The sequence below is a fragment of the Topomyia yanbarensis genome, chromosome 2 (assembly GCF_030247195.1).
Source record: "Topomyia yanbarensis strain Yona2022 chromosome 2, ASM3024719v1, whole genome shotgun sequence".
In the NCBI taxonomy this organism is placed as follows: domain Eukaryota; kingdom Metazoa; phylum Arthropoda; class Insecta; order Diptera; family Culicidae; genus Topomyia; species Topomyia yanbarensis.
In genome coordinates, this window is record NC_080671.1 from 319,627,135 (window position 1) to 319,644,338 (window position 17,204).

Here is a 17,204-nt window from a genome sequence, read left to right on the forward strand (position 1 = left end):
TATATTTTTTGAGTTAGAGCTATTTTAAGACAACTAAGTTTTTAACACAAATAGTTCAATAACTTAGTAACGGTTGAGATTTGATGGTGTATGTAGAACGATTTTTTCTCCAAATATGACAGTCAATCATCCCTCGAGAGGTTCTTAGCCATGAACCAAACACCCTGTATATAAGTTTTCGTTTCATTTTTATACTTTTTAGTGGTCAGAGTTATCGATATTTTTAGGATTTCTAACTTAAATTAATGCCTAGCTCGTTACAAAAGAGGTTTGCACTTTTCTGGTAAGACTTTAATTTAAAAAAATTTCATCTTCATATCTCTAAATGCGTTAGAAATTATGTTTTACGTTTCTTTGTAGAGAGCGAGCCAGGACAAGATGTAGAGCGAGTAAAGGCGCTATAATCTAGGCTCATTAGCCAGGACAGGGCTAAATACTTCTGTCCCATCCCATCCCATGAACCTAGGTCCAAAGGAGTGACATTAACTCTCTTAGCCAAATCACTCCCAACGATTTATTAAATCCCCATCAAATTGAAACGGTCGGTACGGTTGTCCACGGTTTTTCCTTATTCTAGGTTTGAAATAGTTCGTTGATTGAATTCTTCATTAAATGAAAAATTTAGTTGCCGTATAATTTTGTATCATCTTCACTTTGTACGTTGCACAGTTGGCCTGACCGTTTTAATGATTGTGTCACATATCATATGTACCACAAACATTAATATTGACAAGAAAAAATGTAGGCGAACGTCTGCAATTTTCCAGGATACCTACATGTATTGGCTTTGTATGTGTAGACCAAACTAGACTAGATTAGAAGAGTTTTTACATTTATTCCTTCTACTAAAAGCAATGGATTTGACAGAGTGTAAGATGCCAGCTTATGTGGTGTCATTACACATTAAACAAGAGAAAAATATGTTTATATTGTTGGATGAATTTTTTTTTATAGAAATGGGAGAACGTACCTTAAGAAAAGTGAAGTTGCTAGCCGATTTATAGGCGTAATCAAGCTTCACGAAATTCAGCTGAAGACACCCAATCACGAAAACATCAACGAGGATCAAAAATATATGTTCATTAATTTTCAGTTTAGGACCCAGACGTCTCACCCGCACATACAGCATCTCTCCCGATTTGGTATTTTCTTTAAAAATGTTCATGGAAATTTGATTTTTTCATAACAAAAACCATTCCAGTGTATTTAGATTCTTGTCGCAATTGAAAAACATTATTTTATCTAATACTGTATGGTTTACTTTGATGCAGGATTGATTTTTAGAAAAGTGCTACATCTCTCCCGAAATTACCCATTCATGAAATAATGATGTCTCACATAGCCATAACAATTCAGGTGCTGAAATTTGACTTCTCTACTGATTCCCAATATACAGTGTGTTTGCAGGCTTAGTTCTATATATGTGATTTTTTTGTTTCGATTATAGAGGATTTAAAAACCTTAGGGTCTTTGGCAGGCTGAAATAATATCTTTAGAAAAATCTCAATTCCTATGTGCGGTTCCTATTACGAACCGAATTCAGGTGAGCTGCAAACATGGCAATCAATTTACCAACTTTGTTATGCCCGCCACCAATAGTGTTAAATTTCTCTATACTTATTACCAGCGTCCTATCTCCTGTAACTTCAGTACACATATAATAACATAACTCGCCGGAAAATTTATTAGACCCAACTATTAGCATCTCGGAAAAAAATCATGATAATTAGATTGAATACTATTCAATTCTGTTATGAATTACAAATTGAAATTTGAAAGACAAAACGAAAATGAGAAATAGAACACCCCTGAAAGTATGCTTGTTGATGTTGGTTATATTTCATTCTCATTTATTGTAAATAGGTCTCATTGACTTTTTCATAGTATACCAAATCCTTTGGAAGGTTTTTGCTGCTGTCCGCCGGTGAGAAGACCAGTAAGTCCGCTCACAGCTTTTCCTAAATTTCCAAGGCCTTCTCCTAAAAATTTACATGAAATTGTCTTCAATGACTCCAACCGAGCTCCCCAAATCGATAATTGACAGAATCTGCAATAAAAGTGATTGTCGAAATTTTTATGTCCTAATAATAATTGGTAGAACCTACCTAAAATCATTCTCTAATGTTACTTTTTCGCCGATTTTCATGTACGGAGTTCCTTTGCTAGAAAAAGGCTTAAACAAACTATCGTCCCCTGAGCTGTTAGCATTCATATGAGCAAACTTAACGATTAATGTGACAAATGATTGTCTTGCATTGGTGTCTCGTTTGGATTTGACAGCGGCCCTTGCAATCAAATTACCGTGTATGTCGTGTGTATCAAAGAGAATACCCAATTCATCACCATGTCCAACTGCTTCTTTTCGTTTATCTGGGCTTTGTTTCGACACCAACGGAAGACCACCAAGAAAATCACTTCCTCTAGTGCTATCCGATCGATGTTCGAAACTATAGAAGAATGATTTGGATGTTTTACTCCACGACTGCGCTGTCACTATTGCTGGTAGATTGAATACGGCGTCTGTAGTTGCTTCAACCAGTTTGTCGAAGACTTGTGACACATTCCATGATTTTGGTATTTCCAAGTACTTTGATAATTCTAGAACACTTCCCAGCGAATCCAACATAGCGATGGACTTATTAAGTTTCAAGAAACCATCCAACCCAACAATTTTACTAGTTGTTTTCAAAAAGTTTGTTGCAGAGCCGAATGCCGATTCAACTTCTTTAACGTCGATTCCATTGGCTGTTTCGTCTTTTGACACTCCAATCAACAAGGGAACGTTCTGTGAATTTTCTTTCATGATCGTAACCGAGGGTTCTTCTACTAAAATGCCTTGCAATCCTCGATCATCATCTTTCTGCTCAACAGTTGGACTAATTCCAACATTTCCAGTCAGTGATTTCACGGCTCTTTGGTCACTCAAACGACTAACTTGTAGCTCGCTATCAACTTTGATAATTTCATCTACGGATCTCTCCCGCATACACTTTACTATTTCAGTTTCGTTGCCAGCAGAACAGCTATGCCTTGACACAATTTCATTCAACGATGTTACTGGTTCCGAATCATATGAATTCGGTTGCAACGATGAACCAGACATTGCCACAACTCCACTTATTGAGCTGCGAGCCATGACGGCTGATGATAAAATCATTGCAGCCCTTGCTCCGGACCCATGTCCTATCACCTTAATCTGATTGGGATCGCCTCCGAACCACGAAACATAATCTTTCACCCAACGTACTGCAGTGGCCATATCAAGCAAGGCTAGGTTTCCAGAAAAATCACGACTTCCATCACCAATGATACCAAATGATCCTAAACGGTACTGAATAGGAATAAAGATGACTCCGTTCTGTGTTAATGGACCCGCACCAAATTGAGCCGCTGATCCATAACGGTATCCTCCGCCATGAATCCACACTAGCACTGGTAAACCCGTAGTTTCGTCAGGCATTTGAGGAGTGAAAATGTTTAGTAATAAGCAGTCCTCGTTTCCGACTACTTTGTAGGGATTGTTCGGCTCTGGTTGCGGACAAGGTGGGCCATTATTAATCGCATCTATGTCACCGCTCAATCGCTTAAATCGAGGTCTCTGGAAACGGTACTCTCCTGTAGGAGCATCCGCATAACGTACCCCGCGGAAGGAATACAGACCCGTTTGCCGATTTCTAGTTCCTTCGAGACGGGCGGATTTCCCCACATATCGCACAAAAACTACTGGATCGTCGACCGGCGGTGGCGCCGCCGGTATCCCTCCAACGATGGCATCACCACTATTTACGACCATCAGCAGCAGTATCAGTATGAAACTGACCGACGTAATCGATAGTCGAATGAAATTCATCCTAGCCCTGCCTATATTTAACCATGGAACTGATTTCGTTTCATTTCACTTTTCGCTACAACGGAACTATTGTCACTGGTTAAGTCTCTAGCTTTATACTAACGCCACTCTTATCAACACTGTACAGCGGATGCATTTATGCATACAGATGTAGTCGCGCAGTGGATCACTTGTGCTGATTATTTGTTTTATCGTCATTTTGATTTTTTTCGGTTCGCGGGCGTTGGATGATAGATGAACAAATGTAATTAAGATTATTTAAATGTGATTTTTGGAATTAACGTAAAACTATTAGAAACAATTGTTCGTTAAATCGGCATCGGCTAACAATATTCGGCAAAATGTATCAATGTAACAAGTATGCTCGGTTGCAGTTTTTAATCACATAGTTATCAAGCTATATATTATAGATTTATAGTTTTTGAAAGTAAGGAACATTTTTTCAAATTCGATGAGTTCATGTTTATCATACAACATTGGAAAAATATCGCTTCAAAACTGAAGCCCAAAGAGTAATAAATTTAATAAAGAGGTGACCTGCTGTAAATGGAAGGCAAAAGTTTTGCGATGCTTGGAGGAGATAAAATGGCCATGCATAGAGAAATATCTGGTATATTTTAATACATATTAGAGCCTTTTTGCCTTTCTCATTAAAAAGGTATAGCAAGTATGCATGTGTGTTTGAGTGTGTATGTGACCAAAAATGTAACTCAATTTTTTCAGAGATTTTCACAAACTTAGTCTCGAATGAAAGGTATATCATCTCTATAGACAGCTATAAAATTTCGTGCGGATCGGTTATATGTTTTCGATAATATAGACTGAATTGTCGGGCCACTTATGAAATTCCCATATAAGGCTAAACTAAAATACTTTAACATTGAAAATGTCTTTCTGCACTATCTGGGGCTGGGTGTCGTTCCAAAATCTGAAATCAAACTATGTCAAGTTTTTGTGTCACTATTTTGAACGCAAATATCTCTGGTATTTATGGTTTTTACAACCAAGTAATTGGGAATTAACTGAAATTATGGATTGTTGCTATTTATTTTATGTACCTCAATAGTGCACTATTGAAAAATCCTTACAAATGAATTGATGTCGGAAAACATGAAAACTCCCGGAAATGAGTCAGTCTATTCTGGAAAATACCAAGAGATTATAAACAGAGGTGTCGCGTGCCCGTTTGAGTCAGTCGATGCTTGCATTCCAAACGAGCAACATCATGATTATACCGTCCGGGCAGTACAATAAGCGGTGGACGCTGTAGCGTTTCTGCAACCCGTACACATTTAAACTGTATTCAACTTACACCCTTTTCCTTGCTGTGTGCAAAGTTTATCGTGCGCTGAGCGAGTTAAAATCTTGCATACACGAAAATGGAAAGGCAATAGGTTCGTGTTGTGGGACACAATGATTAGCAATGTGGGTGAAAATGATAGGTTTGGATTGAGTTCAACACAGCAGGATGCGACTTGTGTGTGTGATACTTGTGTGTTTGCGAGTTGAGATAAATTAATTTATTTTTATGCTTGTGTGTGCATTGGGTTGACGGTTTGTTCGCAGCGACACACGTTCTATATTTTGATTTTACATGATGCGGACCCAACTTGATTTGCGCGTACTGAAAGGCGTGCGTTTGTTGGAGGTTTAGGTGGATGAAGAGATTGAGTTATGTTAGAGTAGTTTCAATTTGGATTTGTTGTCAAAATGTTGCGAGGCTAAACTATAGCGGTACTTGGTAACTAACCCAAAAGTAATACCATCTGACCACGAGAAAGCATTGACTGGTTTTTATTGTTATCACAGGTTTTCAAGTATTAGTATCTTATAGTAAGCAAATTCCTTAGAGGATCTGTTTGATTGTAGGAGATGAACCACTGTGACCAGTATTTAGATCTATTGTGGTCTTTAGAGCACATTCAGCAGCGTAGTATTTAATATAGGAATTAAAATTGGAACGACAACAGTCATATCTTCAGCAGAGCGTTTTGATTTAATTTTTCGAACAGTTTTTTTTCTTTGTTGCTTCATTTGAAACGCGTTTAGAACTGTGTTTTGCCTTTCTCAATAGAAAGGTATTGCAATTGCTCTGAAAACCGACTTTTTAACGGAGGCCCGGAGGGCCGAGTGACATATACCATTCGATTCAGTTCGTCGAGTTCGGCAAATGTCTGTGTGTGTGTATGTATGTGTGTATGTATGTATGTGTGTGTGTATGTGTGTGTGTATGTGACCAAAAATGTCACTCATTTTTCTCAGAGATGGCTGAACCGATTTTGACAAACTTAGTCTCAAATGAAAGGTGCAACGTTCCCATAGGCTGCTATTGAATTTCTAATGGATCCGACTTCCGGTTCCGGAATTACAGGGTGATAAGTACGAACACGCAGAAAATGTCGATTTTAATAAATTCTGCAATGAATGTATAAAGGTGAAAAATTTTCCAAAATATGACCACAACTGCTTCGATTTGTAGTATTAGGTCACTAACATCCATTCAAAGTCTATTTGGCCACATTGGCCACCATCCTCGGTTCCGGAAAACCCGGCGGAAGTATCTAAATTCAGAATAACAGTCACATCGGTTTCTCGGAGATGGCTAGACCGATTCGACTAAACTTGGCCTCAAATGAAAGGTGTTGCGTCCCCGTAAATGGCTATTTAATTTCATCCCGATACGACTTCCGGTTCTGGAGTTACAGGTTGTGGCGTGCGATCACATAGCAAATTGTGATTCAAACCGATACTCCGATGAAAGCAAAAAAGGTAAAAATTTCGCTAAAATGTCTCTCAAACAACTTAAATTTGCTGTTCTAGGTCTCCGACGGCCAACCAAACTTTCGTTGACTACATTGACCACCATAAACGGTTCCGGAAGTGCCCGGGAAAAGCGGCCATCTTTCAAAATTTACGAACTCACATCAGTTTCCCGGAAATGGTTGGGCCGATTTTCACAAACTTAGTCCCAAATGATAGCTATAATATCCCCATAGATGTCTATAAAATTTCGTACGGATCGCTTATATGGTTCCGGAAATATAGACTAAACCGTCCGGTCACATATGAAATTCCCATATAAGCCGGAATTAAATTTTTTTTTTCAAAGGGGGGACCTCATGAAATTTCAGAAATCGAATTCGTATTTTTGATGCCAAACATCTTTAAAATGCATGAAACGTCGAGATTTTATGTTATCTCGAAAAAATTTTTTTTATAAAAATCGACTTTTTGGGACTTTGCCGATTTTGCACCTTTTTGCCTTTCTCAATAGAAAGGTATTGCAATTGCTCTGAAAACCGACTTTTTAACGGAGGCCCGGAGGGCCGAGTGACATATACCATTCGATTCAGTTCGTCGAGTTCGGAAAATGTCTGGGTGTGTGTATGTATGTGTGTGTGTATGTATGTGTGTGTGTATGTGCGTCTGTGTGTGTGTACGCGAACACAATCTCACTCACTTTTCTCAGAGATGGATGAACCGATTTTTACAAACTTAGTCCCAAATGAAAGGTGCAACGTTCCCATAGGCTGCTATTGAATTTCTAATGGATCCGACTTCCGGTTCCGGAATTACAGGGTGATAAGTACGAACACGCAGAAAATGTCGATTTTAATAAATTCTGCAATGAATGTATAAAGGTGAAAAATTTTCCAAAATATGACCACAACTGCTTCGATTTGTAGTATTAGGTCACTAACATCCATTCAAAGTCTATTTGGCCACATTGGCCACCATCCTCGGTTCCGGAAGCCCCGGCGGAAGTATCTAAATTCAGAATAACAGTCACATCGGTTTCTCGGAGATGGCTAGACCGATTCGACTAAACTTGGCCTCAAATGAAAGGTATTGCGTCCCCGTAAATGGCTATTTAATTTCATCCCGATCCGACTTCCGGTTCCGGAGTTGCAGGTTGTGGCGTGCGATCACATAGCAAATTGTGATTCAAACCGATACTCCGATGAAAGCAAAAAAGGTAAAAATTTCGCTAAAATGTCTCTCAAACAACTTAAATTTGCTGTTCTAGGTCACCGACGGCCAACCAAACTTTCGTTGACTACATTAACCACCATAGACGGTTCCGGAAGTGCCCGGGAAAAGCGGCCATCTTTCATAACTAGCAAACTCATATCAGTTTCTCGGAAATGGTTGGGTCGATTTTCACAAACTTAGTCCCAAATGATAGCTATATTATCCCCACAGATATCTATAAAATTTCGCACGGATCGCTTGTATGGTTCCGGAAATATAGACTGAACGGTCCGGTCACACATGAAATTCCCATATAAGCCTGAACTCATATTTTTTTTCAAAGGGGGGACCCCATGAAATTTCAGAAATCGAATTCGTATTTTTGATGCCAAACATCTTTAAAATGCATGAAACGTCGAGATTTTATGTTATCTCGAAAAACATTTTTTTTATAAAAATCGACTTTTTGGGACTTTGCCGATTTCGCACCTTTTTTCAGTTCAATATTACCGTGGCTGTTTTTTCTTTTTCAAAATTTTAGAACTCGAATAATGATTTATTTTCCTGTATATAGTTGTCATGTGAGGTATAATAATAAAATGTAATATATGCATTTAAAAGTTTTTAATGAATATAAACAACGCACACATTCTCGTGATTCATGATTGAGAAAGGCACAATTGCACCGCTAGGTGGATTAAAATAGGTTTTTAATATATAACTCTCACTAGCAATAAGTTAAGCGGGTCTTCTTTTGAGTTTAAAATTCAAGCCATATGGTCTTAACCGTTACTGAACTCAAAATTAATTTTCCGCAGTTTATCCAGTCTGAATATCTGTACTGCTCTATGTATTTGAAACACAGTTGGTCGGTGTTAAGTCAGACCGGACTAAGTGACAAAATATTGATTTTGAGAAAAACGAGTTTAAAGTTTGAATCGCAGAATCCTTTACATTACAATTAAAATTTTTTTTGCCATACTTCTTGTTTATTGTTACATATTTCATACATGGCAAATGTCGAATGTAGATGACGAAAATCTTTATCCCGTAATATTATTATCTCATTTTTTGATGTTTTGCGACTTAATACGGTCTGACTTAACACCGACCAGTTCTAAACGTTTTTTAAATTAAGCAAGAAATAAAACGGCGGGGTTAACTAATTAAAATTTTTAAGCCAATTTTTTTTTTCGAAATTTTAAAACAAAACGCTATACTACCAATCAGGCCCGTGCGCAGAAAATTCTCAAGGGGGGGGGGGGTTGATTTTTTAACGTTTATTTTAAAAGAAACGTACAGAAACCCTCAAACTTTGAATATTTTTCCAGAGGTGTGGACCTAGTCTTGTGAAACAAGCGACTCTGCTCAACAAATTGGGTAAATGTTTGTTATCGAGAAGAAGTCATCAAAAGACACAACTGCATAGTGGTCGGAAACCCCAAAAACGTGAACTTAATTCACTAGAAGCCAAACCATCGAATATATTCAGGTATCAGGGTACCTGATAAAAATTAAAATTAGGCATGGCGGCTTACTACGATCAAATTAAAAAAATTAACTTTTTATGCTGACGAGGTAGAAAGTTGGTGTCTTCGACAAAGTTTTAGAAATGCTCGTTATAAAGAATTTTGTTGAACTAGTTGAACTTGTAGGATTTAATGTTATAGATTTGTAAAGCGTTTTCTATGGCAACACCCTCAAATTTATTTTTTTTTAATATAACTTTTTCCACTGTGACTTTTTGTGCAAACCGTGCTCTAGACAAATATGGAGGCATTTAAACCACATAATATTGTTGAAGACTGTAAGTAAAAATACCAAAGTAAAAACATTAGAAAATGAGCTTAAAACCTTCTTACCTTTATTATGCGTAGTGCGGACATTGAAAATAGTGCCTGCTCGTCCATTTTGGTTTGCACCTTTCTCTCTTATACGCAGTTGAACTTGGCGTAAAAAAATTCTTGAATAACTATAAAACGAATGAGTATTTTTACAAGAGATGTGCGCGGCGCCGCCGATTTCAGGTAAAATTTTTATATGCAGTGTTCAACAATATTTTTACATGCAGTCTTCAACAATATTATGTGGTGTTAATATCTCAACATTTGTCTGGAACATCGTTTGCACGAAAAGTCACAGTGAAAAAAGCTATATTAAATAGCTAAATTTAAGGGGTTTGCCTTAGAAAATGCTTTAAAAATCGATAACATTAAGCCCTACAAGCTAAAGTTGTTCAACAAAATTCTTCATTGTGAGCATTCCTAAAACTTGTTCGGAGACACCAACTTTCTACCTCGTCAGTAAAAAAAGTTAATTTTTCTACTTTAATCATAGTAAGCCATGCCTCAATTTAATTTTTATCAGGTTGTGGAGAATATTCTTACGAACAATTCCTCCAAAGATACCCTATGAATATATTCAATATTTTGGCCTCTAGTGACGTTTCTGGCATTTCCGACCACTGTGCGTTGTATTAGGATTGGTTTGTAGTAGTTGTTAAGCCAACCGACTAAACTTAAATCTCTTGTATCTCGTAATCCTCATCCATCCGGAGCAACTGTTAAGTACTGCTTTAGTAAGGATTGTGTTCTTGCTTATTTTGTTTTGTGTGAATCCATAGCTACTTTTCCTTACTTGCTGTCAAACTTTCGTGATATATCTCATCTGCTCATGTCTGCTGCAAATATCGCACCCTGTTGAGACATGAACCGGTCAGGGGGTGTCGACCATAAGGATTTACATCTGTTTACAACCACCTTCGCCGGGTTTCTTATCCTTCTCGGTGCTAGTCGTTCCTATTTATCTGCTAGCTGGTGCTGAGAACTTTTTGGCGGCAGTATTTCACCCTATAGCGATGCTAATTTTCGTGATCCATTTCGCTGCTACTCTAACGGAATAATCATCGGCGGTAAAATTTTTTTAGACAGCGATATCCCGATTTTCTCCAACTTCGTGTTTTTCCTCCCTCTGACCAACATCTGCTGTCTACTCACTACTTTTGCAAATATCGAAGCTTGTCGATACGTTAACCGATCCTTCAGAGAAGCCGTCCATCTTGACATACATCCCTTTCCAGCCACCCTCGCAAAGTTTCGTCCTTGGTTTTCTTCATTGAATTGTTTCTAAAGTGACCGAACTCAAATGACATTTTATGTGTCCAAACGGTTTGCAGTATATTAATTTTCCTGGACAGGAAGATAATCAATTTTTAAAAGTAATTCAAAACGATCATGGGGGGGGGGGGTTTGAACCCCCAACCCCCCACCACCCCTCGTGCGCACGGGCCTGCTACCAATGTAATTGTTTCAGTTCTTGTTCCACATTGAAACATCTCTATAATTGTCAAAATTTCAGATGGGTACGGTATAAAAACTATAATATATTAAATAATGTTATTTGTTTAGCCATCAATCGATTAAGAAATACAAAGATTATAAAAATTTAACTAACGCTGATTAAGCTAAATAAATATTTTACTTTTTTTGTTGCAAGTGTTTCAGCGCCGTCACGCCACTCATCAGGTTCGTGGCAGTTGAACGCTTATATATAGGTGTCCACCGTAATAGCAATTTTACAGACATTTAAACATATCCAGTCATGGATAAAGGGGGGGGGGTCACTTTTATATGGTAATATGATATTGTGAGCTTGTCTTGCGAAGAATTACAACACTGGAGATGTAAAATAATTCTTATTATTAACTCACAAAAATTTTATTAATGATTATGTGTGTCCAGTTGCATCACGGAGTGCCGAAAGTTTTTCAGTACCGCATTAAAATTTCGTTTTTTTTAAATTGTTCGATTTTTTTGGTAAATCATGTATCGGTTGAAAAGCTGCGACCTTTTAGAAGGCATTCATAATTTCAGAGGAAAATGTCGTCGTGCGGCATCTCTCCCATACCATTGGGGAGATTCCGCATCAAAATTGCAGGTGAGATGCCGCACTCGATGGAGGAGGATATGTAGCTAAAATGTATTTTTTTAACATTGGAATGTCATTAAATGATCATTTGCGTCAGTTATTGATTATTAATAAGGTATATCCACAAACTAGCGGACCTAACACAGTCACATATAGAAATATGAGTCTATTTATCTATATATTTAAACGGGCGATTTGTATCTAAGTATTAGTTACTTCGGATTATTCTTTAAAGTTTCGGGCACTAATTTTAGTAAACGCATTGATTTGTAGTGATGTCAATTTTGGAATAAAAATGAAAATTTCGACGAATTGATTATTTTAAAAATGAATCTTTCAAGAACAAACCAAAATTATATAAATACATTGTTGAAAGAAACAACCAAAAACTGGTTTTAAGGAACCTCTACCAATATATCGCTCGCACAAACATATAAATAAATAGTAACCGTAATTAAGTTACTCCAACTTAACCGTTACACTAGGTTGCAAACGAAAAATATTTTTAAAATGTTAAATAAAAAATTGTTTCTAGAAATGAAGGTGCTAATCACAAAACCATCAACGATAGCTAAAAAATACTTTTGTTCACCATTTTTTAGTTTGTGACCATAATGCGGCATCTCACCCGCAATGACCTTTTTTTAAAATGTTCATGGAAATTTGATGAATTTTTTTTTCATGACAAAAACCATTTAACAGTATTTTCGAAACTTGTCGCAATTGATAAAAATGATTTTATCAAATATTTAATGGTTTACTTTGATGCAGGATCGATTTTAAGAAATGTGCGGCATTTGTCCCCAAATTACCCTATATTCAAGTTATATCAGAATTACTACCTTACTTAAAGAAATCATGACAGATCATTGATTTTCACAGAACGCTATTCATGCCGTAAAGATTTAGTATGAATTTGCCCATTTCTGGCAGGTTCCGTAAATTCCGGAATTTGATTCCTAAGACCGCAGGTTAATATTTTGGATTATCGTGTCGTGCAGCATATTAAAAAAACTCAAGGAGCATCAACTCTACGATCTACGAGGGGTATGATCATCTATGATATCATTCGGACACATGCGTATACTCGATACAAAGAATGCAATCATATATCGAGTCAACTGGACACATGACGACCGGTTCCGGGGATTCCGCAATATGATTTCTAGGACGATTTTTTTTACTATATTCCTATATTACTATATGTACTACAATTAAAAAACATTAATTCTATGATCTAGGAAAAATTCAATCAGCTATGATTTCATCTGGACATATGAGAATACTAGAACCATCAACTCCATGATTAAACTATTAAAACGAAATCTTTGGAGATTTCACCAGGACGTGGTAGTAAATCGAAGACTAGTATTTTGAAAGCAAAATTGATCGCGAAATAAAGAAAAAATTAAACCTAGATCTCGTATTCTGTTTGGAAATTTGTCCACATTTGAAGATGTGACTGTTTTCTCTCAAATCATGCGCAGCTATCTTCGTACGAAACCGTACCATTGGAAAATTTTCCCGAGTAAGTTGTTAAACTCGCGAAAATACCAAAAAGCAACATGAATATTATGCTATATTTTTATAGAAATATAGCATAGTGCTTTCGCATAGGCCTGCTAAGCCAAGACAAGTTTCGGCTTCACTTGTGTCTCATCGGCATAAACAGAACTTCTGCTCGAACGGGACATCGCGTTTGATCAGTCGTTTGATTGAAACACATAGTGTGTTTTAGTTTTAAGGGATTTGCGTCAAGCCGGCGCTAATCTATTCCGACAATGTGTTAGTGTCGGTTTCTGATGAGGCGAAGCCGAAACGCAACATAGTATGAACATGAATATGCTTAAAAGTACGGTGTGGGTATTGAACAGCTCAAAGAAAATCTAATTTTTACTGACCAGAATAAATGTAGTGTTTTTGGATCTGATGGCGGAATAATTACATGGAGAAGGCCCATCATCGACTTAGAATAGCAAAATTTAAGATCGACTGTCGAACTTGTTGGGTGTAATGTAATGGTTTGGGGGTATATTTGGAGTTTCTGGAGGTGGTAACTTGTATTAATTGATCTTACGTTGTATCGTTTGGACATTTTGAAGGCTATGAAAGAAGTTTTCGTTACGCCCATAATAACAATCCGAAGCATAATTCGATGGTGGTAAAAATATGGCTGATGTACAACGTTAAATTGGGTAATTAAACCATATGATGTTCTTGTTTTTTTCCGATGCAGCTGACGTTAAAGATACTTAATCGAACTTTTTTTTCATTTTTTTGAAGGCAAAATAACCCTAAGGCCTACAATTACTAGCCAGAATCATCTGAAAGCAGTCATCATGGAGGAATGGGGAAAAATTCTGCCGGAGGCAATACGAAAGTTGGTCTTATTGGCGAATAACAGAGTGTTATGTATCCTCAGGGCCGTCGACAGCCGCGCCGGGCCCCAGGGTTTGAAGTACTGACGGGCCCTACCATATATGACTTCTTATTTCAATATCGATTAAAGAAATTATATGGATGCAACCGTTTCAATTAAACTTTTTTATTATGAAAATTGTTTATTTGACACGATTCAATACGTTGGCTTAACAGAGTCGTCAGCATTATAAACATGTAATAGATGGAAAAAATAAAAATTAATAAAGTAATATTTGTGGCTGGCCTTCAGAGTGGCTTACATCCAACTTGCCATTGCAATTGGGATCCTTTTTTGCGGCGTTGCCATACAGTCCATATCGCCATCGTTCATGCTCCCTTGACGCACGTTAATGCCAGCATCGTTAATGCTGCCCAGAATCAGAGCTTAGAAAAATTGACATCGCTGCGTGAGCTTGAAAGAGAAACAAAATTCAATTCATGCCCGCCGCAATGAATCGAATGTTTGGTTTTTTTTCCCTTGTCCTTCGATTTTTCGGAACAACGCATTCATGTTCGCATATTTTCGGTTTCAGGAGCAAACTGAATCTTGTTTCTATGCTAGCTCGCAGTTCAGTTATGCTCGAAAGTGTAAAAAAACTTTTGCCTTCAAACTGTCCACATAATAAAAAATAAATGCTTTGGTTGATGAATGAATTTATATTTACTCTGCACTCAACCATTCGATTCTTCATAAAATTTCAGTTGGTTTGGAAGTGAATGAATGAGGGAAGCGTTAAAACTGAATATTGTTTCAGCAAATTTATCGGAAATAAACAACTAAATGTGAAATTTCGCACCACTGATGCTGTCTTGTTTTTTGTTGTTTGTACATACTGTTGATTTTGAGGTACTGGATTCAGCTATTGCAGTTGTCACTATGACCTGAACGAATTTTCTTTATCGGTTTCTGAACATGGTAAAATCGGTTTTGGAATCAGTTGTTACACTTGCGCTAACATTCAGAGAAAAAAACATTACGAAGGCGATGACTGGGATCCAAAAGCGAAGTCTGCTGTTAAAAAGACTGAGACAGAGAGTTGTGAGAGAAAGAGTTTCAACTTTTGGTGAATACTAATGGGTAGAATAAGTATCTAGTTAAATTCCCATATTTTTCTTCATCAAATGTGTATACTGGAACCTCCATTTACGAACCAAGCCAAGGGTTCGTAAATTGAATTAGTTCGTAAAAAAGTGTTCGTTTTTTTGGGATTTAGATCGCAAAAAAAAGTTCGATTTACATTCTTACTAAAATTCATTGGTTGAGCGACATTATCGATAGCCCCAACAATATTGGTATTTCCGAAACGGACTTGACAAGTATATGATGAAAATGGATATTTGGTACCTTTTTGAAATCCAGGATGGAGACTTCCGATTGAACAATAATCTCGATAACCCTAAAAATATGGGAATTTTTGAAACGGGCTTGACGAGTAGATGATAGAAATGGTAGCTTGGAGCTATTTCGAACAATTTCTGTATAAACTATGAGGTATTTTTAAGCGGGTTTGACGAATAAATGAACGATGCCCTTTTGGAGGCCAAGATAGTTCCTTCTGGTTGAGAAAAGTTTTCTATAATCATATCATCCGCATCCCAAATCACTATATCTTTGTCTATGCTATGATTATTTTATTTCGAAAATGTCAATATTTTAGGTTATACAGATAGGGTAACCAACCTAATTTGTACCCCTACATATTTTGGACCCTGTTAATGTAGTTGCCTCCTACACTGCCAAGTTTCTCTGCATTTGTTTGGTTTGATGCAGCAATTACATTCCTTGGGTTGTCTATTAAGTTTCAATATCATTAGTTCATCTCTAATTGTTTAAAATTAAACAGAATCCACAGTTTTCAAACGAATCACCGAAACGTTTCATGTTTCAACGATAACCGGTGGAAATGATTCATTTTCAAATTGGATTTAAATGTACAATTATAATATTTTTATCGATTTAATCAGTTTGTCTGATTTGGTATTATTCATGTAACGTGTTTGAAAAGGTTTTTTCGTAATGTTTTATCTAAAACATCTCAAATAAATGGTGTCTACAATATGTCTTAAAAAAAATTATATCAACTTATTTTGGACGCTCCTCGATTTTCTTTCTTAATAGCTATTTGTTTATCGAGTTAGAATAGTGAAAAATTTCGTAACGGTAGGTCGCCTGCTCTTTTTGGTCAAATTATTTAGAAATGTTCAAACCAAAGGATGTCGAAAATCAAACGATTGAGAAACATTTCATTGAAGACCATAATATAACCAAAGACGGGACTTCTGAAATCCATGTTGAAGAAAATTTGTAGTTCGAATTTGTTGAATTCGACAAGCTATAGGTTGACAAATCTAAGAGACATATCACAGCTAAATAATGATAATAAGAGTGTGCTTGCTGAATTCCTAGAATCGCCTGAAACACTCACACGAACAGGAACATCACGATTCAAGCGACGTAGTCCTGTTGTTTTAACATTGCGCCGAACAGTTGAATACCACAAAGCGAAAACTGAAGAAAAAGGGAAAGTAAAAGAAGAGAAACAAAGAAAAACTGAGCTTAGAAAGAATAACAAGAAACCACCTCGTAAACAAACGAATTAAAAATAATAATATATTGTACAAGAAGATTCCTGACGAACTTTGAACCTTGATTTATCATCCACTTGAGGATGTTACTCCATAATACTGCTACAGATGAATTGTTACATTTATTGTTGCTTTGTTAAGTTTGCAGTAACCTAATTGTACCGAAAGTTTTTCTATTTCTCAAAATGATAGAACTAAAAAAATACTTCACGCAATCAGCCTTCCATATAAAGATTAATGTACCATTTTTGATTGGCAGTCACAGATTTGCTTATGTTCTTCTTTCATGCATTAAATATACTGCAAAGAAAACGAGTCAGTAGGTCAGTTTAGTAGAAAAAACTTCACTGTTTCCAAAATATATTCAGTCACATTCAGTGTGTCCAAAATATGCTTGAAACACTGTCCAAATTAGTGTGGAAGGGTCCGAAATGTGAAAAATTCATGC

The 17,204-nt window shown here is 36.7% G+C and overlaps 2 protein-coding genes across 2 annotated transcripts in view; both read right to left on the reverse strand.

The window, feature by feature from the left end:
* LOC131683742 (acetylcholine receptor subunit alpha-like 2) overlaps positions 1–17,204 on the reverse strand; it is an 85,509-nt gene that overhangs the window by 13,411 nt on the left and 54,894 nt on the right. The gene's annotated exons all lie outside the window — the stretch shown is intronic.
* Positions 1,816–3,976, reverse strand: LOC131683741 (carboxylesterase 5A). Its single transcript, XM_058965998.1, has 2 exons — positions 2,106–3,976; positions 1,816–2,047 (listed from the first exon to the last, which is right to left on the reverse strand). Exons 1-2 carry the CDS (start codon positions 3,848–3,850, stop codon positions 1,879–1,881), a joined length of 1,914 nt encoding a protein of 637 aa, XP_058821981.1. The 5' UTR covers positions 3,851–3,976; the 3' UTR covers positions 1,816–1,878.

What these genes read in the sequence shown, in the direction of transcription:
- LOC131683741 (XM_058965998.1), bottom strand. Translation starts at nt 3,850, where the DNA reads ATGAATTTCATTCGACTATCGATTACGTCGGTCAGTTTCATACTGATA. An exon ending in ACATTAGAGAATGATTTTAG is followed by an intron (nt 2,048 to 2,105) that starts GTAGGTTCTACC and finishes CTTTTATTGCAG; the next exon opens with ATTCTGTCAATTATCGATTT.